This window comes from Stomoxys calcitrans, chromosome 1, assembly GCF_963082655.1.
Source record: "Stomoxys calcitrans chromosome 1, idStoCalc2.1, whole genome shotgun sequence".
Taxonomy (NCBI): Eukaryota; Metazoa; Arthropoda; class Insecta; order Diptera; family Muscidae; genus Stomoxys; species Stomoxys calcitrans.
The window spans coordinates 181,860,146-181,885,627 of record NC_081552.1 but is presented as its reverse complement, the minus strand read 5'-3'; the positions used below and the strand labels follow the sequence as shown (position 1 = coordinate 181,885,627).

General features: G+C 42.9%; 1 protein-coding gene across 1 annotated transcript; it reads left to right on the top strand.

The window, feature by feature from the left end:
- LOC106093587 (1,5-anhydro-D-fructose reductase) lies at positions 1-24,826 on the top strand. The gene is made up of 6 exons (XM_059360318.1): positions 1-269; positions 6,041-6,252; positions 16,882-17,049; positions 17,117-17,289; positions 17,356-17,698; positions 24,574-24,826. The coding sequence occupies exons 1-6, from the start codon at positions 50-52 to the stop codon at positions 24,769-24,771; spliced, it is 1,314 nt and encodes a 437-aa protein (XP_059216301.1). The 5' UTR covers positions 1-49; the 3' UTR covers positions 24,772-24,826.
- Positions 24,827-25,482: the final 656 nt, after the last annotated feature.

Here is a 25,482-nt window from a genome sequence, read left to right as displayed (position 1 = left end):
AGAAGCATCGAGTTAGACAGACAAATCTTTTGTCACAACGACGATAGTAATGCATCAAATCATAATAAAGGGCGTTAACTCGGCCCGTCTGTTGACCGGCAAAAATATTTCATCGCAACAATTGGGAAGAGTGATTCCAAGGAATGTCAAACAATTCAGTTCCCTATTAAATAATACCAAAGCTACGAAAACCCAGAAAAAAACATTTTCAATAATAAACAGGGCAATAAAAAGAGAGCAAAACAATACTGCAATAAGTATTGAGAACGGTAAGTGTATGAAATGGAATAAATGCACTAAAGAGCACAATGCCTGTTGTTACTGACCAATATCAGGGTTGCCATATAATTTTTAAGAACAATTTGGGAAAAAAATGAAAATTTCCATTTGGGTCGTTTTGTTCGTCAGTTTAACGGATTCGCTAGCTTAAGCTGAGTACACTGTTCAGCTTTTCAAGGGGAATGCAGCCCGAGTCCATAAAATAAATTTCTACAATTTGGCCCAGATCGGTCCAGATTTGGACATAGCTGCCATATAGACCGATCTCCCGATTTAAGGTCTTGGGCCCATAAAAAGCGCATTTATTGTCTAATTTGCCAAAATTTGGGACAGTGAGTTGTGTTAGGCCCTTCGACATGCTTCTTCAATTTGGCCCCGATCGCTTTAGATTTGGATATATCCCCCATATAGACCGATCCGCCGATTTATAGTCTTAGTCCCATAAAAGCCACATTTATTTTCCGATTTTGCTGAAATTTGGGATAGTGAGTTGTGTTAGGCCACTCGATATATTTCTTTAATTTAGCCCTGATCGGTCCAGATTTGGATATTGCAGCCATATAGACCGATCTCTCGATTTAAGGCTTTGGGCCCATAAAAGTCGCATTTATTGTCCGATTTCGCAGAAATTTGGGACAGTGAGTTAAGTTAAGCCCCTAGATATACTTCTGCAATATGGCACAGATCGGTCCAGATATGGATTTAGTTGCCATATAGACCGATCTTTCGATTTAAGATTTTGAGCCCATAAAGGCGCATTTATTGTCCGATTTCGCCGAAATTTGGGGCAGTGAGTTGTGTTAGGATCTTCGACATTTTCCTGCAACTTGGCCCAAATCGGTCCAGATTTGGATATAGCTGCCATATAGACCGATATCTCGATTTAAAGTCTTGGCCCATAAAAGGCGCATTTATAATCCGATTTCACTGAAATTTGACACAGCGGCTTATGTTAGGCTTTTGGACATCCGTGTCGTATATGGTTCATCCGTGTCGTATTTTGTTATACACAATTGAACAATCACTTGTACTTATTAGTATTTGGTCCAAATCGGAACATATTTCGATATAGCTGCTATGGAGCATAAGGTATGCATTTTTCACCGGATTTTGACGAAAGGTGGTTTAAATATATACCCGAAGTGGTGGGTATCCAAAGTTCGGCCCAACAGAACTTAACGCCTTTTTACTTGTTATATGTTTTAGTGGTTTGTTTTTCTTTATTTATTTCCGAAAAAATAAATTAAATACAGAAAACAATAAGTGCAGATAAAAATAAGTAAAAGCGTGCTAAGTTCGGCCGGCCGAATCTTTGGATCCCACCACCATGTATTCTGCTAAAAATGTATACAAACTAAATTTAGATGAAGGACATAATTTTATTCTACATACAAAACTACTGTCAAACCAGCAAAATTAAAGCTTCTGGAAACCGAACAAGGATAATCGAGAGATCGGTTTATATGAGAATGTTGCAGTAAGAGAATCAAATGGTTTGTATTCTCTTGGGCTTTTCACGTGAACAACCGTCAAACTCCATATAAAAAACGTTAAGCTAAAACATGTGAAATAAATAAATGCCTTTTTTATGCTAATGGCTTAAAAGTAGCACTTAAAAACAATTAATTCTAGTGTAATATGATTGTAAGGTTAAGCTTGTATAAAAATTTAATGTTATGTTTATAAAAATTTTGATGCAAATTACACATTTTGCCCATCAACATTCCACTAAGAAACAGGGGAAAAATTCTCATATATCAACGATATTTGGTTAAAATTTTTCTCAACTATTCCGAAAGCTGAACAGAATACTCTGCTTAAGACGACGAAAACCACCTCCTCCAGATTGAAATCCTGTGATCCTGTAGATCCGGTCATGGAATCGTTATTTCCGTGTGTACCGCAGTACAACCTACAGTGCACGGTTCTGACTTGCAGTGACCTCTTTTCGAAAGCCAGCAACTCCTTCAGTCGGCGTTAACCCAGAGAATACAAGCAGCCTTGCCTTCACGTACAGATTCCCACTTCGCCACCAACTCCGCACTGGCTACCGAATTCAGTAACACGACAAATGCAAGGCCGGCGACTGGTTAGTTTGTCGTGGGCAAGCCCTTCTTTTCAAATTCTTCCCCTTCTCATTTTCCTAAATACTACCCTGTCCGGGAACCAAAGTCAGCCCTGTCATAAGCCTAGAGCTTACTAAAGGATTCTAAACATTCAGCCACGCTCTGTGCTCATATCCAAAACCGTCATACTGAAAACATATTGAAAGGGATTCTGAGCCAACCCTGATCCAGGGATCTTTGTCGTTTCCCTTATCTCTCGCTGCCCCCAGAATCGTCAAATTCTCCGCTAGAAAAGATTTATTCTGGACTAGGCCAGGCCACTAATTGAGGTCGAGGGAAAGCTTATTGTCTTCTGTTTACAATAACCAATGACCAAGAAGCCCTCCGATTACTGGCTTAGGTGTATGTCCATAGTGGCATGGGCGGATTAAAATATGCACCCTCTTTTTAACCTAACCTATAATGCCCTTCCGCCAATTGACGTCATTAAATTCCTTGATTAATTCATCCAAATATTTTCCGATGGAAACAATTTTGTTGGCGATCGTCACGATCCTTTCATTTGTGTTTCGTTTGTAACACCTTGAACTATTCATCTATGACCCAAAAGTATATATATTATTGATCGTCATGGCACTTTAAGTCGATCTAGCCGTATCCATCTATTGAAAGCATGCTAAATTTCGAGGGAGTAGACAGGTTGCCGGAATTTTGCAAAAACACTTCGTATTAATGTAGGTCAGATCGATGTTTAGATATAGCAGCGATATATACCGATCTTTCGATTATACTTCTTTTGCACGATATCTTTTTCTATGAAAACAAAGGTACCAAGTATGATCGGAATCGGTCAAAAATCTGATATAGCTCCCAAGTAAACCGATCATTCGAATATACTTTTTGAACAATTAGATAGTGCAATTCTTATCCTCGATTATCATGTGACCTCGATATTACTCCAATATATGTATTAACCAGCTATGGGCCAAGTCGGGCCAAAACCTGATGTAGGTCCTATATAAACCGATCTTTCGATTTGACGTCCTAAGCACCTACAGAAAGCAATTTCTATCCAAAAAAAGAAATATCGAGCAAAGATTTCGACGAATACGATCCATGATGGAGAGTTTTAAGCTCAATGATAAGGGACCTCCATTTTATATCCGAAACCGGACGGCGTGCCGCAGTGCGACACCTCTTTGTGGAGAAGTTTTTACATGGATGCCATACCAAATGGTACAGTACCTCCCAAATTTCGCCAGCATTAGGAGGGGATAACCACAGCTGAAAAATTTCATGATGTTCTCGCCAGGATTCGAACCCAGGCGTTCAGCGTCATAGGCGGACATGCTAACCTCTGCGCTACGGTAGCCTCCTTTTACTTGTTTTAATATAACATTCGTACTCTACTCCAGATGACCTTTCATTTGAGCTCCATATTGTAGCGGTCGCCCAACATGGACTTTTTGGGGTAAGGCCGCCTTCCAGGTACTTCATGAGGTGGGGTGGCCCCAGAGATTCTTGAGTTCCGCATATTAGCTTCCCGAACCCTTGCGCCCAATTTTTATACTCGAACTTTTGAGTTTTTATATTCGAGTCAGGCAGTCGGCAACAAAGAGAAAAAACTATCCGGATCACAATGGTGTTGCCATATGGTAACACAAAAATTTTGATGAGTTAAGTTTTTTCTTAACTATGAAATTAATTAGCAGCAATTGATGCCGCCAAGATGAAAAAGTTTCTGTCACTCCATCTGGTCACTATTTTCACAGGACTTGCATGGTATGGTATGGGCAAGGGTGGTATTTTATACTCAAGCCCTGCAAGGCAAATTATGCGATACCAAAGGCCTACAGACCTTTAAGCCTTATGTTCTTTTTTATACCAAACCATGGGACGTATTGTGGATACCATGACAAAGAGTAGGACATCCAGCGAACTACTCAAATAAAAACAGCATGCCTATGTCAAGGGTGTGTCTGTGGACCCTGCACGAGGTTGCGCATAAAATAGAAGAATCCTTCGATGCCAAGATGTACATATTGGCGGTATTCATTGACATCGAGAGGCATTTTAACAATGTGCGGATTGACACACTGAACCAATCCTTGGACCAGTACCGGGTGGACCGAGTCCTTAGAGACTGGATAAACCACATGCTAAAGAACAGGTGGTTAAATTGTGAGTCTGATGACGTAAATATAAGGGAGAACGTAGTATAGGGGACCCCACAGGGAGGCCTCCTCCTATGGGTGATCACCACAAATGACCTATTACGGATACTGATTGTAGAGGTATTTTAACCAGTCTGCTACGCAGGCGATATTACAATACCTCTAAGAGGTAAGGATCCGAATCAGCTATGTATAAGGGCCGAAAGCGATTTGGATATGGTATACGACTGGGCTAGACCCAGGGGTATCAATGTTAACCCAGAGTAGACTGAAATCTGCCTGTTCACGAGAAAGACGAAGGTGGGCTAATTTGACGCATCACGTTTCCTCAATAAAACGATTTCGATATCTGACAAGGTCAATTACTTTGGAGTGATCTTGGACAGGAAACTGAATTGGAAGTGTTGCATTTAAGAGCGTACTGAGAAGGCTCACAGATATTGGACACTATGTAGATAGGTCGTCGGCGCGAAATTGTGCTTGAATCCGACGTTATTCCAATGGCTCTACAGGAGCGTGATAAGACCAATATTTACTTACACCTCAGTAGTTTGGTGGACTGCGATGGAGAAAAAGTGCAACGTTAGGAGAATACAACAAGTTCAGAGAACATGTTGCCATGGCATAGGCGGAGCAATGAGGACTACGCCCACTAAGGCACTGGAGAAGGTCATACCATCGCGGTATAATCAAGGCGACGATAGGAAACCCGGATGGATAAGAAGAGATTTCCGATTGAATACCTGAGATGACACTTGAGATCGAGTGCGCGACACTGCTGCCAGAGCCACAGACTTGGATTGACGGAACTCTGATATTGCCATCTGTTGTCGACTGCCTGACCATAATACGATCCTGCAAGCAGAGATCCGAGCGCTCGTGGAACGCGTGAGGTGGTGTAGTATTCACTCGAGAACGTCGAGTGTGAACATTTTTACGGACAGTTAACTGACCATTAGGGCTACGATAACTAGGACGATAAGGTAACGAACATGGCACAGTTCCCAAATTTTGGCAAAAAAATTGTCAAAATGACGTACAATCGACACGCCTGATAACACTGGCACCCATCTCCAAAATGTACCGATTTTAACTTTCTATCTTCCGACAGTTAGCGAGCGTTTTTAGCACTTTTCCTATTTCTGTCCGCCCGTCTTCTGTCCTTTTCGCTTACTGCTTTGTGAGGTACTCCCAAGATTTCAGTCACGATCGGTCCGAGGTTACTATTTGCGTATCTTCTTCATCCATTCTCTAAAGTTATGTGTCCATATTCACGAAAACTTAAATTAACGTTAAATGGAATCTATCTCAAACAATCTTGATATAAATTGAGTTACTTTGTAATAGGATATTAAAGGTTCTTAGCTGTTCATATTCAACATTTTATATATGGCAACTCTGATTGAAGCATTCCTATCTCTATTTTTCTCTCTACTTGCGAAAATTCTCACTTTTCTCTTTTTCATCAAATGTCAAAAAAGCTTTTATTTTAAAGGCGGCATTTTAAGCGTTTTCCATTAGTTTATTGCTATCATCTCATTGTAGTGGTTGGAGCGACATTTGAAAGCAGTTCTGAACGATTTCGTGCAGGCACACTATTCAGAAATACTTGGAATCATCAGTTCAGGAATTTATCAAAAAGTTACTGTGGAAAAATGGCTCCAATTTTAGCGCCCACTGTTAAATTGAACAATGGTTACGAAATGCCCGTACTCGGTTTGGGCACATACGAGGTGAGTGGCTAAAATGAAAACAACAACAAACAGGTGGCTACCAACAAACGAGAAATGGCCAATAAATCAGCGAAGTTTTTTAAATACTAAAAAAAAGTCGACCTATATTTGGCACCGCCTCATTATATTGGTAAAAGTGTATGAGGACAGTCTTAAAATTGTTCTTTATTTGAACTTATATATATACAATTCTTTGCAAGTAGATGGAAAATATGAAGAGAAGTATAAGCCGACTGTTTTCTAAACACCCTAATAAACTTCTATCTATGCCAACTGAAACGGATTTGTTAATTGTCAAGTAGGTGCTTTTTTGTTGATTTTTATTTTATCAAAAGAATTTATTGAAATTTACTTTCATTAGATAAGTATGTGCACTGACTTAATTTTATGTTATTGTAGACTTGTTATTTACCTGGTGGGGAATAGAGGAACCCATTTGCATGAGAAAAAAACGAGAAAAACAAGAAACCGGCATTGTTATTGCCATTGAACTTGATTCTGGTGAGCCTTTTTTCATAGGCAACACCATAAGTTGGTGGAATGATAGGTCTTCTAATGTCGTCATTCTGTTTGTCACGCCTCGAAATATCTATCTAAGAGCCTATAAAGTATTTATGTAGATTCTTAATGATGTTGACGTTCTAAGTCGATCCTGCTTAAATCACTATTGAGTTCGAACTGTGAAGCATTCTGCATGAAATTTTGCACAGATAAATCTTGTTGATGTAGGATGTTTTTGTTGTAGCCACATTTTAATGTGGAGGTGGCGATCCTCGTCAAGCTCCTATAGGGGAGCAATCTCGTTCCGATCCAAAGGACCGATCACCGCGGGAGCAGGTTGGCCATTGGTTATTTAAAGGCGGCAATAACTCGCTTTGTCATATCGAGTATCATAGGCACTCAGTATTTGTGCAAGAGCCGATGCCGCCCGACCTCTCACTGAGACTCTCCGCTCGATACTCGAAAGGATTGTCCGCGACTGCCATTGCAGCTACTCCGTTTGGAGCATTCCACTATCCGAAAACTGTGCACGCTGTTTTCTAAACACCCGGTAACTCACAGCTAAGCTTCTCGTGACAGCAATGAACATCGCACAGATCAGATCTGAGTGTTACGGCCTGTGTGGTGCTCACAGCTATCCCTTGCCGGGGATGTTGTTGTAGCAAGAACACAACACACTGTTCTTTTTTTCGTCTGCTTGGTTCTGTTCTATTGAACAACCAGATTCAGGAACTCTCCGACTAAGATGGGGTGCATCCAAGGTGGATCTGGGTCAAATCCAGTGGGTCTGGCTGAACAGTTAGACAGGTGGCGTGTGGTCACAGGTGACTATCGGGACATACATCCTACACCTTCAATCGTTACTCTGTAGCAGTTGAAGCGGCTGCCGAGATTGAGCCAGAACTTCTCTGGTTTGCCGGGGAATTGCAATGGGCGGCAATTGTTCTCCAAGGGCCACATTCACCCGGTAGCTATTAACTGCAAATGCTACCGTGTCTGCATGAATGTTCTCTAGCCCAGTTTAACATGCCGCTTGATCTAGAGGTTCTCTTATGTAGCGCTGAACCTTACGCTCTAGATCAGTGATGGGAGCACTAACACAGATGAAAATACTAGAGATCTAGAGGTTCTCTTTTGTAGCGCTGAACCTTACGCTTTAGATCAGTGATGGGAGCACTAACACAGATGAAAATACTAAACTGTGTGTGAATGGCAGTAAAATCCGAACAATGAACTAAGTGAATTTCTCCACAGGAATTTTTTATGCGGTTCTGCGTTGCTGCCCATTTATGCTCTAGATCATGTAGATCTACCTTTAGGCTCCTGAGTGGTGGATACCTATCCATGAGATGAAAATTTGGATGGTCCCTGCGATAACAGCCCAAAAGGTATTGCTTATACAGCATGTAGTTATGTCTTCGCACTGATTGGATCTTTGTCTCCTGATGGAGGTGGTCCACATAAGAACTGAGGAGACAGCCCGTCGCAGTTCTGAGGGCAGCATTCGAATAGATCTGAATATTATTCCACTGCGTGTTACAAAGCTGACGAGACCACACTGGCGCTGCATAGCTTACCACAGTCCAATTGCTTTGTACGTGGTCAACAAGGTTTCCTAGTCTGCACCCCAAGTGCAGCCGACAAGTGACTTGAGGACCTAGTTTCTGCATTTGACTTTATCGCAAATTGCTGTGGCATGTGGGGAGAATGTGTAAGAGCTGTCAAATGTGACACCAAGTATTTAGGGACACTTGATGGTCGGAATCATTTCTCCATCGACCATCACAGTCAGCTCGGTGAACAATGTGGCTGAAGATTTGGTGGCAGATATCTTCAGATTTCTTGCAGCGAAATATGAGGCAAGTTCGTTGAGGTAGACGTTCAACCAATCGTAGATGTCAACAATGGGTCGGGGGCCTGATGCCATGATCGTACAATCGTCCGCATATGATACGCTCTCTATGCCGTCTGGGGGTGGTATGGAGGATAGCTAGAGGTTGAACAGTGCCGGAGATATCACCCCACCTTGGGGAACTCCCTGTTTCACTCTATGGTGCTTCGACTTCTTATCCCTAAATTCCACAAATAACAGGCGACCACACAGATAATTCGCGACCCAGAGTTTCAGGCCTGGCTGGACGAACGTGTTGGCGATGTCCTCACATAATTTGTCCGATAGGTCAGCCATGCCTTCGATAGGTCCAGTGCTACGAGGACCGTTCTGCATGTAAAGCAGTTGTTGTGCTATACAGTCTTCGAAATCCATGTTGATGCTCGGCGAATGGAAATTCTTCTACGAGGCTTGGGAGGAGTAATGCCTCAAGCGTCTTTGCTACTGGTGAGAGAAGGGTGATTGGTCTGTACGACCCCCCCAAACTCGGGTCCTTTCCAGGCTTCAGTAGCGGATTCACTCGGCCCATTTACCAGACATCGGGAACTATAAGAGTGTTCAAAGACAGGTTATGAAGAGTAGTAAAGTACTGAACTCCTGGTAAATCCAGATTCTTCAACATCATTAAGAGATTCCGTCGGGGCCTAACACCTTGGATGATTTGGCGCCACGGATAATATTCGTAACTTCGTCCACGGAAAATTGTGATGGCTGTCTGTCGTGTCGAAGACCAGGAATACGGCGAACGGTTCTCCGCCTTGGCCTGTCAATCTCGGTTGAATAAATTGGCGGTTGAACAGCCTGGCGCATCTCTTCGGATCAGTCACGCTTACGTCGCCAAAAGAGACTGAGGTCCTGTCATCGCGTCTACCGGGGTTCGAGAGTGACTTAACAGTAGACCACAGCTTGCTTAACCGGTGCCAAAGTTACATTGCTCCAAGTGTTCCAGCTGCAAATTGCGCCAATGTTCACTGACTGCCCTGTTTATTTCCAGATTCAGCTCGCTGATTCTGGGATTAGTAGTAGTACAACGAATCCCATCACGCTCGTCTGCGAGTATTGAATATCCCTGGAATAACTCTCTCAACCACTAGCACATCCGAGGGGGTGGGAGTTCACTGAAGCGGCGATTGGTGTACTCTCTGAAGCCAGCCCAATCGGCCAGTATACGTCACTCAGAAGATCTGGGAATGCAATGGAAATGTCTGGCGAGTTGCTACACCTACTCGTTATCCTAGTAGCGGCATCCACATTCATCGCGCAAAACGTGGAGCATTCAATCTGCTCTGCCAAAGCTATGGCTCGCTGGTCGTTACCTAGGGGAGAATGTCATGAAATGTGATGCACATTAAAGTCTCCTAGAACCAAACGATTATGGCCGGATAGTAGCCCACTTATGCCGGGCTTATAAGCCTGGCCATTAATTGGGATACAGCTACCAACCGGCGGTATGTACACGTTGTATAGAACTATCTCGGCAGTACCGGACTTGACTGTTATCCCCATGCACTTCATATAGGAGTTACTAGCGCCAGGCGCAGGCGAGATGGGTCTATACTGCATGGAATGGTGTATGACGAAGGCCAATCCCCCACCTCCATTCCTTGAGCGATCCTTACGTAGCACATTGTATCCGTAACGACTGTGCAAGCTGCAGGTGTTGGTCAGCTTTGTCTCCTGGATCGCTGCGACTAATAAGCCACGGGAATGTGATATCAAATGCCACGAGAAAGCGATTATTGGCTATTTAAAGACACTCGCTTTGTCATATCTTTCTTTATATACCATTCTGTGCAGTGCAGTGTATACCTAACTCGCCCGCGCTTGACGTAATTGACCCCAACATGGAATGTATAGGCGGCAGCAGTCATGTTCCCAATTAGATCCCTACAGCATGGTTGGTTGGCCGTTGCGATCAGGTTATATCTGCCCCTTGCTGTGTGTCTCCAATCGCTTAGTGCCAGAAATCTTTAGTGCGCATCATGAGTTACGAAATTCTCTCCTACACAGAAAAAAATCGGTTTCAACCACGGAATTAAGTGATCCAATTAATTTTGTAATTGAAACTGGTTCTTTCATGAAAATGAGAATATCAAACAAATTTTTTTAAAAAGGTGATTGAAAAGTTTTTCGATTAAAAAAATTTTCTAGCTTTCGAAGCCACCGATACAACTTCCCACAGATGCACAGAATCATGAAAACTCTGCTACTTACTTAATCTCCCGGTTCTGGCAGATCTTACCTGGACCAGCGGTATAGAATATGCCATGGCCGCCCCAATTGTAGCCACATATTTGACTATAGCAGAGGTGTTGTTCTGTAAAGTTTGACCATTTTTAGTTTTGTGTACATGAATTCTAAGCTCGGTTTTATCATTTGCCGTTATTGCAAGCTTTATTTTTAATACTCTTACATTTTCTTATTCCCATGCCGTGCGGTTCTAATCTAAAGTTAAAGAAGACCAAATGTGAAAATGCTGTACGCGAAGCATTAAAAATAGGTTATCGCCACATTGATACGGCATTTTTATACGGAAATGAGGGCATAATTGGTCGCATCCTAAAAGAGGCAATCGATCAACATGAAGTTAAGCGCAAAGACATATTTTTGACAACGAAATTGTGGAATATACATCATGGAAATGTGAAGTATGCATGTAAAATGCAAATGCAAGCGCTGCAGGTCGATCATTTAGATCTCTATCTAATGCATTCTCCAATTGGCTATAAATATGTGAATGATCAAGCCTTAATGCCACACCAAGACGATGTGCTGCAAACCAGGTAAAGTAATCAAAATCTAAAACAAATGCTAACTTCATCTAACAAATTTTGCTTACTTCCTCTTATGCCTAAAGTGACATTGATTATGTTGAAACCTATAAGGCCATGGAAGAATTGGTAGCCTTGGGTTGGGTGCACAGTATAGGCTTATCCAATTTTAATATTTCCCAAATGCAAAGAATTTTGGAAAACTGTACCATAAAACCTGCAACAAATCAAATAGAATGCCATCCAGCTTTGAATCAATTAAAGCAAAGAGAATTTTGTACTCAACATGACATTATTGTAACCTCATATTCGCCATTGGCTAGACCTAAGCCTTCAAAACCATTGCCTGATTTCTATCAATCCGAACAGATGCAAGCAATTGCTGAAAAATATCAAAAGACCAAAGCGCAAATTGTTCTAAGATATTTGGTAAGCTGCTCAGAAGCAAGGAAAAATGCCAACAACTGTTTAAATGGCAACTTTTATTTCTAGCTTGACATTGGAACAGTGCCTATACCGAAATCTGCCCACCCAGAACGTTTATACGAAAATATCAATGTTTTCGATTTTCATTTAACACAAGAGGAAATATGCACAATGAATAGTTTCGACAGCAATTTGCGTTTATGGCGAAATGAAATGGCCGAATCTCATCCATATTGGCCATATCGAGAAGACTAATGTATAGTAGTGTTATACAATTATTAGTCTTAAGAAGTTTAAGTAGTCTTATTGTAGTTTAAGTCAATGCAGTTATTGATCGAATAAATAAATTGTTTTTTTTTTATAATAATTTTTACATTTCTAAAAGTTTTTGTAGATGTAATAAAGACAGAGTTCTAAATTATGGTCAAAGTATTATTGATTGTATTTTTAGATTTATATATTTGTATAACAGTTGGCTTTCCTTTTCCATTTGCATTTTCGATCATTGAGCTCGTCTCGAAAAAGAAACAAACATTGTAAAATTCAATGATCTCGCCCTAACAGGCAAAAAACTTGAGAAATGAAAAATTCGGCAGAGCCCGGCCAGGATTCGAACATGGGCACACGGAGCAACAGCGTGGGCTATTGCCGTTGTCTTAGCGTTTGAAGCCATCAATACAATTCCAACAGATGATCAAAATCATGTGTGGTACGGAAGAAGTGTAATTTACCACAGACAGAATGTCTGCCATTACACAAAAATAAAATGCATTGGAAAAAGTACAGCTAATAAGCAAGGTTGTCGAGCTTGGTTTATTTGGTAATTGTATCATAGATGCGTTTTCGCAATTAATACAATTCAAATACAACATGCCAACGCACGACCCTTGAAACCATCACACCTAATATGGTTGAATAGTCTTCTAACCAAAGACGAAACGCGTCCCATAGTGGTTGGTGTGTGTTGCTATCTTTGGCTTTCCTTTTCCATTTGCATCTCCGATCATTGAGCTCGTCTCAAAAGAAAAACCAACAAGAATTGTAAAATTTAATGATCTCGCCCTAACAGGCAAAAAACTTGAAAAATGAATTCGAAATTAATTTTTAAACAAAAGATTTCATATATGCAAAAGCTTTTAATCTCTCTTCTAAAACATAAAATTTTTAAATTTTGGAACGTTCAAGCGGACGAAAGGAACTCACAATAATACCGATGACCGAGTTGCAACCCAAGATACACGTCTGCCAACATTTTCGTCAAATGGGAGACAAATTGACGTGTCTGTGAAACAAGTAAGAAGTTCAGCCGGGACGAATATGGGAAGGGCACCAGGCAAAAACTTAAGCTTCTCGGAACCGAACAAAGATAATCAAGAGATCGGTTTGTATGGAAGCTATATCAGGTTAAAACCCTATTTAGACCGTACTTGGCATAGTTGTTGGAAGTGGTGACGGAACACTACGTGCAAAATTTTAGCTAAATCGAACAAAAATTGCGGTTTGCAGGGGATCAAGATATTAAGTCGGGTGATCGGTTTATAAGGGAGCTATATCAGGTTATAGACCGTACTTGGCACAGTTGTTGGAAATCATAATAAAACTCGACATGCAAAATTTCAGCTAAATCGGATAATAACTGCTGTTTATAAGGGTTCAGAAAGTCAAATCGGGAGATCGGTTTATATGGCAGCTATATCAGGGTATAGACCGACTTGAACCGTACTTGGCACAGTTGTTGGAAGTCATAACTAAACACTATGTGTGAAATTTTAGTCAATTCGGACAAAAGTTGTGGCTTTCATGGGCTCAAAAAATGAAATCGGGAGGTCGGTTTGTGTGGGATCTATATTAGGTTTTAGACCGATTTAGACTGTACCTGGCACAGTTGTTGGAAGTCATAACTGAACACTATGTGCAAAATTTCAGCCAAATCGGACAAAATTTGTGGCTTGTAAGGGCTCAAGAAAATCAAATCGGGAGATCGATTTATACAGCAGTTATATCAGATAATATATACCGATTTGGACCGTACTTGGCATAGTTGTTGAAAGTCATAACACTATTTGCAAAATTTATACAGCAGTTATATCAGATTATATACCGATTTGGACCGTACTTGGCACAGTTGTTGAAAGCCGTAACAGATCACCGCATGCAATTTCAGACAAATCGGACAAAAATTGTAGCTTCCAAGATATAGCTGTCAAATCTCCCGATTTGAAAGCTATATCAAGAAGTCAAATCGGGAGATCGGTTTATATGGGACCTATATCAGGTTATGGTTCGATTTGGACCAAACTTGACACAGTTGTTGGAAGTCATAACAGAACACAATGTGCATGGGAGCTATATCAGGTTATAGATCGGTTTGGACACAATGTACATGGGAGCTATATCAGGTTATAGATCGGTTTGGACCGTGCTTGGCACAGTTGTTGGAAGCCGTATCAGATCACCGCATGCAATTTCATCCAAATCGAACAAAAATTGTGGCATCCAAGGGCTCAAGAAGTCAAATCAGGAGATCGGCGCTATATCAGGTTATGGATCGATTTGGACCGAACTTGGCACAGTTGTTGTCGAACAGAACACTATGTGCAAAACTTTACATACAAATTCTTCATACAAAATTTAAACTACATCGGGCAAAAATTGAGGCTTATAAGGGTTCAGAAAGTCAAATCGTGAGATTTGACAGCTATATCCAATTCTGAGCCGAAATGGCCGATTTGCAATCACCAACGATTTATGTCAATAAGAAGTATCTGCGCAACATTTCAGGTGGCTATAGCTTTGCGCATTCGACCGCTATCGTGATTTCGGCAGACGGAGGGACGGACGGTTAGTGGCTAGCTCGACTCAGAATGTCGGGAGGATCAAGCATATATGTACTTTAACTGCGACCCCTGATCAATATTTCGAGGTGTTACAAACAGATTAGTATACCCCATCCTATGGTGCTCGGTATACAAAAAAAGTCTAATCTGAGTATTGGTAAAAACATGCAAATTTACCTATAAACCTTCATTAAGGAACAAGGGCACTCACTTATTAATGAGTGCTGTCCGTTTCAAGTTTAAGCCTAATGATAAGGGGCCTTCTTTTTATAGGCGAGTCCGATGACCGCAGTGCGACTCTCTTTAGGGAGAAGTTTTTACATGGCTTCTATGCATGACATAGCACCTCACAAATGTCGCCAGCATTGGAAGGGGATAACCATCGCTGAAAATTTTTCTCATGTTCTCGACAGGATTCGAACCCGGGCGTTCAGCATCACAGGCGGACATGATAACCTCTCCGCTACGGTGACCCCCTGAGTATAAGCTGAGATATCAAATCTCAGGACCGTACTTGGGCGTAAATTTTGGTGAAACTAACAGCACTTACAATTACTTTACTTACCTACAAAACCAAGCGTACAAGAAGTGACAACAGAAAATCGCATATGTAAGAGACTAATGCCCGGCATGCTCACTACACCCTAAAGCGACTTTATAAAAATAAATGTAGCGTGCTACCAAATACTTTTGGTGTCTGGCGTCCCACCTCTTTGACTGGAGGCTGCTGTCTCAGCTTACGTCTTTGGTCCTTTTAATCTTTGGAGGGGCCCTTCTTGTAATATCTGCTACTTAAACTTTCTGATACGTGCTGGGATTGAAAAGAACCTCGGAAAATGGTTCTATTTCGTTTTCCGGGAGCGTATGTATCTATCATCTTTGGGTTCGGTACATCCATTTCCAGAAGTGCTTTGGCTTGTTAGCATAAGAGTAAAATCATACTGTTTACGTTTACGTTCCCAATAGAGATGTGCGCGTGAGTGATTCTCTACACACGCACGCTCACGAGAAAGAAAATTTACTCACGCACGCTCACACACGACTCACGTTCACGCACGCTCAGAGACAAACATTTTACTCGCGCACGACTCACAAGAAAATCACTCACGTACGAAGAATTTTAATTTAATCACGGTTACGTACGATCACGTGATTGGATTTGGATCTCACTCACGAATCACATGACTCACGCGTGACACGACAACTTACAACTCACGAGCACACCTCCAGTTCCCATGGCAGCCGGTTGTACGTACCAGATTGACCTGATGGAGTACTTCATCGGCAAGGGCTGCCTCCGCAATGGTCTTCGAGGCAAGATCGACGAGATAGTAGATTTTGGAGTCGGAAGCGTAGAAGCGAGTCGGATATGCAGCGATACAGGAGGCAAAGCTGACCAACACCTGCAGCCTGCACAGTTGTCACAGATATAATTTGTTTCGTAAGGATCGATTAAGGAGTGGAGATGGGGGATTGACCTTCATGATAAACCATTCCATACAGTATATGACAGGACCTCAGTCACTTTTTGCGAAACAACTGTGACTGATCCGAAGAAATGCGCCAGGTTGCTCTACCCTCAATTTAGTGAGCATCCCGAGAGTGACAATGCTAGGAGACCGACCTCCCTTCTCTCACCAGTATCCAAGACTCTTGAAGCACTATTCTTCCTCAGCCTCGTAGGAGAATTTCCATTCGCCGGGCATCAGCATGGATATCGAAGACTGCATAGCACAACAACTGCTTTGCATGCTATCAACGCACACATTTGCCGTGGCTTCAATCAGCCCAGGCCATGCGATAGTACACGGTCATCCATGCCCCCTTTTTGATGACATCACCAACATATTCCTTCAGCCGTGGCTGAAACGTGAATTCTCGAATTAATTATGTAGCCGCTAGTCGGATGAATTCTGCTGCTAGAAAATTGAAGCTTCATAAAGTGTTAAAAAGGGAGTTTCCCAAGTTGGGGTGATCTCTCCGGCACTGTATATTCCTTTCCTCTTGACAAGATCATGTAAAGGTGTTAAAGATCTTTAAATATAAAGTAGAATAAAAACTATGCCGTCAATGAGCTCATGAATTCAAATCGGGGGATAGGTTTATATATGAGCTAATTTACACATGACACGATTCTGTCAATTGTTGTGTAGATAGATAGTCAAAAAATTTTTAATTTCTATTTTTATATTTTCCTTTCCAGTCTAAGGACAATGAAGGAGAAATTGCTGTGAAACATGCCATTGATGTGGGATATCGCCACATTGACACAGCATATTTCTACAAAAATGAAGCGGAAATTGGTAAAGCCATAAGAGATAAAATTGCTGAAGGTGTGGTCAAACGAGAGGATATCTTTTTGGTAACCAAGGTATGAGATGGTATTGCAACATATGAGGTGAAGAGAAATCTAAAACTGTTTCTTCCATTCTACGTAGTTGTGGAGTATTCATCATGAACCTGAACGTGTGGAGGGAGCATGCCGCAAACAATTACAGCTGCTGGGTCTGGATTATATAGATTTGTATTTGATGCATTTGCCGGTGGCATACAAATATGTCGACGAAGATACCTTATTGCCCAAAAACGAGGATGGTGTATTGCAAATGACGTAAGTTGCCTAATTACCAACGGAGAATTTATAAAAATGGTTCTAATATTTTTGAACTGCTTTCAGTGATGCCGACTATTTGGATACCTATAAGGCTATGGAACAATTAGTCAAACTAGATTTGGTACGCAGCATAGGCGTCTCAAATTTCAACAGTGAACAATTACAACGTGTCTTGGATAATTGCGAAATAAAACCAGTTACCAATCAGGTGGAATGTTCCCCAGCCTTGAATCAACGAAAGCTGACTCAATACTGCAAGGAACGTGGTGTTACACTTACGGCATACTGTCCCCTTGGTCGCCCCAGGCCAGCAGAAAACAAGCCAGATTTTTGTTATTCGGAAAAAACAAAAGCTCTGGCCGAGAAATACAAGAAGACACCAGCTCAAATTATTCTACGTTATTTGGTATGAAAAAAGAAGATTTTAATATTTCACTGTAGGATAAGTTTGGATTAGACACGGGTGAGCCTCTATTTCTATACCACAAGCATTTTTTTTCTCAAAAATTCTCCACTACGTCTTAAGGTGTCAAAAAGAATTTTTGGTCCTTGGCTGAAGTCTGCTTTTTAGAGAACTTCAAAAATTATTGAACGAAAGTTATGACAGATGGAGTTTGACCACGGGCCAATGTGCATCATGGCACAGTGCGACTCCGGTTGTAGAGAAAAAACACGTCAAGAACATAACTAGGGCACTGACTAGTCTGTTAAAACTCTTGCTGAAGAAGACATTGGGCTAAAAAATAGTTTTTACACATATTCATGTTGGATGTAGGATCGCTTGATGCTAGGCAGGCAAACAGACGTAACACCTCCAATTGCAGGTAGTCCCAATGCCCTGTCGCTCATTAAGCGTAGCTCTTTTAGGTAGACAAACAGCCGTAAGACCACTAAATACATGACCTGGTAGTTAACTTAGTACGAAAATGGAAAGACTTTGGTGAAAAACGGCAAGGTATGTTCATCTGAGGGAAATTTAGCTATGCCTTTAAGACTGCGCTTCAATACCGCTTTTCTGATAGTAAAGGTAGTTCCAAAGGCTAACTATTTTTAGAACCAACTGTCTAAATGGGCGGATCATAGATACCAGTTCAGGGGCGTTTAATGTTTTTCCACGAAGATAACATTAAGGAAGACTTCTGTCATGTCATAAAGAAAAGCTCCATTTAAGCTTTAGCTCTATAATAAGGATCTTCCATTTTATTGACTGATTAATGACGGTGAACGATGTACTGCTTAAAATATTCCATGATATGCCTATATTCTTACTTTTTGTTCAACATTTTGTTAATATTCGTTTTTTTATTGAAAACAAGCTCCAGGTCTCAAAAGAAAAAGGCCTATGCAAAGCTGGATTATCCCCTAATTGTGGACATGGGTTGACTAGGACGTGGAAAATTGCCTTACTCAATTTACAATAGAACACGGGGCCTACAAAAACAACGTGCAATCCCATGGCAGATGGTTGTACGTACCGGATTGACCCGATGGAGTCCTTCATCGGCAATAGCAGCCGCCGCAGTGTACAACACACTGCTAAAACAACAACAACGACTTGCATCAGTTCCGAAAAGATACCCTAACTTTGGGCCCCATAAAAGGCCGTTCGTCTTGATCTTCTGCGCTCCTTCACCAATTTCTGACACGAAGTTTCGATATGTATTTCTCCACTTGGTCTTTCCATAGGAGTTTGGGGGTTATTCATTCTGAAAATATGAACCAGCCAAAGTAATCGGCGAACGGCATAAGAATTCGTACAGCTCGTGGTTCATACGATACCGAAATTAGGGCAGATTGGTCCATACATTTTACGAAAACATTTCTCTCAAACATGTTACGTATTTGCACGGCTGCTTTCACACTTACCCATGTTCCATGTTTTTCCAAGTTATGGTTTCCAATTTCCAATATTTGCCAAATTTTACGGATTTAGGTCAAGACGAAAAGTGTCTATTCCCTTGGCACTTTTTCAGAATTTGGTTTAGAGTAAATATCAGCTCTATGGTTGTTGTAGTAGCAGTTTGTGGTGTTCTATCTATCGTCTGCTTAATTCTGTTGAGTATCAAGACCGAGGAACTCTGCGACTAAGATGGGGTGCGTCCACAGGGATCTGGGTCTGAGTCGTGTGGGTCTGGCTGAGTAGTTGAACAGGTGAAGTGAATCGTGCGATCCCTGGTTACAATCGGGACTTACATCTTGCACGTCGGCATCAATCCTTGCTCTATAGGAGTTGAGGCGGCTGCATCTGCCGGAACGTAATTGAGCCAGAACTACTCCGGTTTGCCGGAGGAGGTCAATTTCTTCAGGTACAATGGGAGGCGGTCGTTCTCCAAGGACTACATTCACCCGGTAGCCAATTACCGCATCTGCTACCGTATCTGCATGAATGTTGTCTAGACCTGTTTGAGATGCCGCTTGATTTAGAGGTTCTCTCTTGAAGCGCTAAACCTCACGCTCTAGATCATGTAGATCTACCTTAAGGTATCTAAGCGGTGGATATCTATCCACAAGATGATGATTTAGATGGTCTCTGCGATAACAGCCACAGACCAGTCAATTGCTTTGTACGTGGTCAACAAGGTTTCTTTGTCTGCACCCCAAGTGCTGCCAGAAGGTGACTTGAGGACGTTGGTGGGGAGATAGTGTAAGAGCTGTCAAATGTGACACTAAATATTTTGGGACATTTGATGGTCGGAATCATTTCTCCATCGACCATCACAGTCTGCTCGATATTCACCTCACGCGTATTTTTAGTGAACAATGTGGCTGAAGATTTGTTGGCAAATATTTTCAGATGTCTTGCAGCGAAATATGAGGCAAGTTCGTTGAGGTAGACGTTCAACCTATCGCAGATGTCAACAATGGGTCGGGTGCCTGATGCCATGATCGTACAATCGTCCGCATATGATACGATCTCTATGCCGTCTGGGGGTGTGATGGAGGATAGCTAGAGGTTGAACATTGCCGGAGATATGGTGCTTCGACTTCTTATCCCTAAATTCCACAAATAACAGGCGACCACACATGTAATTCGCGACCCAGAGTTTCAGGCCTGGCTGGACGAACGTGTTGGCGATGTCCTTAAATAATTTGTCCGATAGGTCAGCCATGCCTTCAATAGGTCCAGTGCTACGAGGACCGTTCCATCACATGGTCTGGGCTGAATGAAACCACGGCAAATGTGTGCGTCGATGGCATGTAAAGCAGTTGTTGTGCTATACAGTCTTCGAAATCCATGTTGATGCTCGGCGAATGGAAATTCTTCTACGAGGCTTGGGAGGAGTAATGCCTCAAGCGTCTTTGCTACTGGTGAGAGAAGGGAGATCAGTCTGTACGACTCCCCCAAACTCGGGTCCTTTCCAGGCTTCAGTAGCAGGCATTGGGAACTATAAGAGTGTTCAAGGACAGGTTGAGGACAGAAGTAAGGTACTCAACTCCAGGTAAATCCAGATTCTTCAACATCAATGTAGAGATTCCGTCGAGGCCCAACGCCTTGGATGATTTGGCGGATGCCATTCGTTACTTCGCCCACGGTAAAAAAGGCTGTCCATCGGCTCGGAGACCACGAATACGGCGAATGGCTCTCACTCTCGGGATGTACAATAAATTGATCAGTCGGATCAGTCACAGTTAACTCGCCAAAAGTGACTGAGGTCCTGTCATCTCGTCTACCGGGGTTCGAGAGAAACCAGTAGACCACTGCTTGCCTATACCGGTGCCTAAGTGTTCCAGCCAAAAATTCCGCTTATGCTCGTTGACTACCCTGTTTATTTCCAGATTCAGCTCCTTGATTCTGGGGTTAGTGGGGTCCATACAACGAACCCCACCACGCTCGTCTGCGAGTACCACTGCCTGCGCCGGGATATTGGGCCGCACTTGCGGTATTCGACCGGCTGGTATAAAGCGAGCGGCTGCTGCGTTGATGTTGTCTCGGAATTTCCTCTCGGCCACAAGCACATCAGAGGGGGGTGGCAGTTCATTGAAGCGGCGATTGGTATACTCTCTGAAGCCAGTCCAATTGGCCTTCTTGTAATTGAGTCCGGCGCTCAGAAGTTATGAAGTCGGGTGGTCGGTCGATGGTGAGGATTATGGGGAGGTGGTCTGACCCCAAAGAGATGACGGCTTGCCAGGATACGTCACTCAGGAGATCAGGGGATGCAATTGAGATGTCTGGTGAGCTGCTGCACCTCCTCGTAATCCTAGTGGGGGCATCCACATTCATCGCGCAAAACGTGGAGCCTTCAATCTGCTCTGCCAAAGCTATGCCATGCTGGTCATTATCTAGGGGAGAATGATATGAAGTGTGATGCACATTAAAGTCCCCTAGAACCAGACGATTATGGCCAGATAGTAACCCACTTATGTCGGGGTTGTAGACTTGACCATTAATCGAGACATAGCTACCAACCGGCGGTATGTACATGTTGTATAACTCTATCTCGGCAGTACCGCACCTGACTGCTATCCTAATGCACTCATGTAGGGGTCACTAGCGCCAGGCGTATGTGAGACGGGTCTGTATTGAACGGAATGGTGTATAACGAGGGCCAATCCCCCATCTCCATTCCTTGAGCGATCCTTACGTAGCACATTGTATCCGTAACAACTGTGCAAGCTGCAGGTGTTGGTCAGCTTTGTCTTCCGGATCGCTGCGACCAATATGATCTTCCGACTCGTAAAATCCACAATCTTATCGATCTTGCCACGGAGACCGTTGCAGTTTAGTTGCAAAAATTATACACTTCCCGGCACTGGCCTGGCAATATTGGGGCTGGGATGCTGCCGTTGCGTATATTGCCGCACGGGAGTGGTCGGGGGGTCACATAATCCGACGACGAGGACAATTCTCACCATCGACCGACCGCCCGATTTCATAACCTCTGAGGACGTTTATCGATCATAAGAAGGCCGATTGGACTGGCTTCAGAGAGTATACCAATCGCCGCTTCAGTGAACTGCCATCCCCTCTGATGTGCTTGTGGCCGAGAGGAAATTCCGAGACATCATTAACGCAGCAGCCGCTCGCTTTTTACCAGCCGATCGAATACCCCAAGTGCGGCCCAATTTCCCGGCGTAAGCAGTGGCACTCGCAGATGAGCGTGATGGGATTCGTGCTATGGACCCCGCTAAACCCAGAATCAGCGAGCTGAATCTGGAAATAAACAGGGTAGTCAACGAACATAAGCGGAATTTGTGGCTGGAACACTTGGAGCAATGTAACTTAGGCACTGGTGTAAGCAAACTGTGGTCTACTGTTAAGTCACTCTCGAACCCCGGTAGACGGGATGAGAGGACCTCAGTCACTTTTGGGGAAATAACCGTGACTGATCCGAAGAGATACGTCAAGTTGTTCAACCGTGGCGCCAAATCATCTAAGGCGTTGGACCCCGACGGAATCTCTACATTGATGCTGAAGAATCTGGATTCACCTGGAGTTCAGTACATTACCACTGTCATTGAACATTCTTATAGTTCCCGATGTCTGGAAAATGGGAAGAGTGATCCCGCTACTGAAGCCTGAAAAAAAAACCCGAGTTTGGGGGAGTCGTACAGACCGATCTCCGATCTCTCACCAGTAACAAGGACGCTTGAGGCATTACTCCTCCCAAGCCTCGTAGAAGAATTTCCATTCGCCGAGCATCAACATGGATTTCGAAGACTGTATAGCACAACAACTGCTTTACATGCCATCAACGCACACATTTGCCGTGGCTTCATTCAGCCTAGACCATGTGATAGAACGGTCCTCGTAGCACTGGACCTATCGAAGGCATGGCTGACCTATCGTACATATTATATGAGGACATCGACAACACGTTCGTCCAGCCAAGCCTGAAACGATGGGTCGCGAATTACATGTGTGGTCGCAGGTCATTTGTAGAATTTAGGGATAAGAAGTCGAAGCACCGTAGGGTGAAACAGAGAGTTCCCCAAGGTGGTGTGATATCTCCGGCACTGTTTAACCTCTACCTATCCTCCATTCCACCCCCTCCAGACGGCATAGAGATCGTATCTATGCGGACGATTGTACGATCATGGCATCAGGCCCCCCACCCATTGATGACATCTGCGATAGGTTGAACGTCTACCTCAACGAACTTGCCTTATATTTCGCTGCAAGAAATCTGAAGATATTCGCCACTAAATCTTCAGCCACATTGTTCACTACAAATACGCGTGAGGTGAATACTGAGCTGAAACTGGTGGTCGATGGAGAAATGATTCCGACCATTAAGTGTCCCAAAATACTGGGCGTCACATTTGACAGCTCTTACACATTCTCCCCACATGCCACAGCAATCTGCGATAAAGTCAAAAGTAGAAACAAGGTCCTCAACTCACTCGCTGGCAGCACTTGGGGTGCAGACAAAGAAACCTTGTTGACCACGTACAAAGCAATTGGCCGGCCTGTGGTAAGTTATGCAGCGCCAGTGTGGTCACGTCAACTTTGTGACACGCAGTGGAATAATATTCAGATCTGTCAGAATGCCGCCCTCCGAACTGCGACGGGCTTATGTGGACTACCTCCATCAGGAGACAATGATCCTACCAGTGCGAAGACATTACATGCTGTCTAAGCAATACATTTTGGGCTGTTATCGCAGAAACCATCCAAATCATCATCTTGTGGATAGATATCCAACGCCCAGAAGCCTTAAGGTAGATCTACATGATCTAGAGCGTAAGGTTCAGCGCTACAAGAGAGAACCTCTAGATCGAGCGACATATCAAGCAGGTCCAAACAACATTCATGCAGACACGGTGGCAGATGCGGTAATTGGCTACCGGGTGGATGTAGTCCTTGGAGAACGACCGCCACCCATTGCACCTGGAGAAATCCAACGCCCCGGCAAACCAGAGTAGTTCTGGCTCAATTACGTTCCGGCAGATGCAGCCGCCTCAATTCCTACAGAGCTAGGATTGATGCCGACGTGCAATGTATGTCCCGATTGTAACCAGGGACCGCACGATACACGTCACCTGTTTAACTGCCCGGCCAGACCCACTCGACTCAGACCCAGATCCCTGTGGACGCCACCCCATCTTAGTCGCAGAGTTTCTGGGTCTTGACACTCAACAGAATCAAGCAGACGAAAGATAGAACACAGTAAACTGCTACAACAACAACAACAACAACGACGATTGTGACCCACTGCTGGCAATGTTCGCACATCACCTTGCAACATATCCATTATGACTATGCTCCCGTAGTCAAAGCAATCAAAGCAATGCCCACTTTAACAACATTTTAATTTGGATTTCTCTTGTTTTCGATTTCAGGTCGACATCGGTACTATTCCCATTCCAAAATCAGCCAACCCACAACGCATTACTGAAAATTTCAATATTTTTGATTTTAAGCTATCGGAAGAGGATATAGCCACGATGGATGCATTCCACACAGGTGAACGTCTGGTGCCATTCAATTTGATAAAAGGTCAAAATCATAAGTACTGGCCTTTTAACATTGAATTTTAAGTTGTGCCATGATAAAAGTGTAAAATTGTAATAAAAAGAACATAAAAACAAACAAGCTCCTTCACAAGGCATTTTTGAGTGCCGGAAAGGAAAATTTTTTCCTGCCTGTGGCGTTATTAAAGCGTAGGCAAATTTTGTTAGGCAGGACCTGATAGGCAAAAGTGAGAACTAAAGTGTGCATCCGCCACATGGCGATACTGCCGAACATGACGAAAATAGAGGCAACCAAATCCAAGGAAGCATCAATTGACTGTCCAAAGCCAATGACGATAGCAAAATATCTGGCCGGACAACAAAGGCAACAATAAGACAGGCTTACCCGAGTGCCCGTATCTGAATAGCCGAAACACAGATAGGTCGGCAAGCTGGTGAGATTACAAAGACAACTAGCCGATCTTAGGGGACGAATTTTATTCGACCCGCCACCACCATGGAACGTTGCATTTGACCTATGGGTACAGTTCGAAAAAGAAAATCCCTCTTGCCAAATTTCGAGAGAATCGGTTAACAAATGACCATTATATTGCAGTATTACTGCATATCGGACGAACATAAAGGGTGATTTTTTTGAGGTTAGGATTTTCATGCATTAGTATTTGACAGATCACGTGGGATTTCAGACATGGTGTCAAAGAGAAAGATGCTCAGTATGCTTTGACATTTCATCATGAATAGACTTACTAACGAGCAACGCTTGCAAATCATTGAATT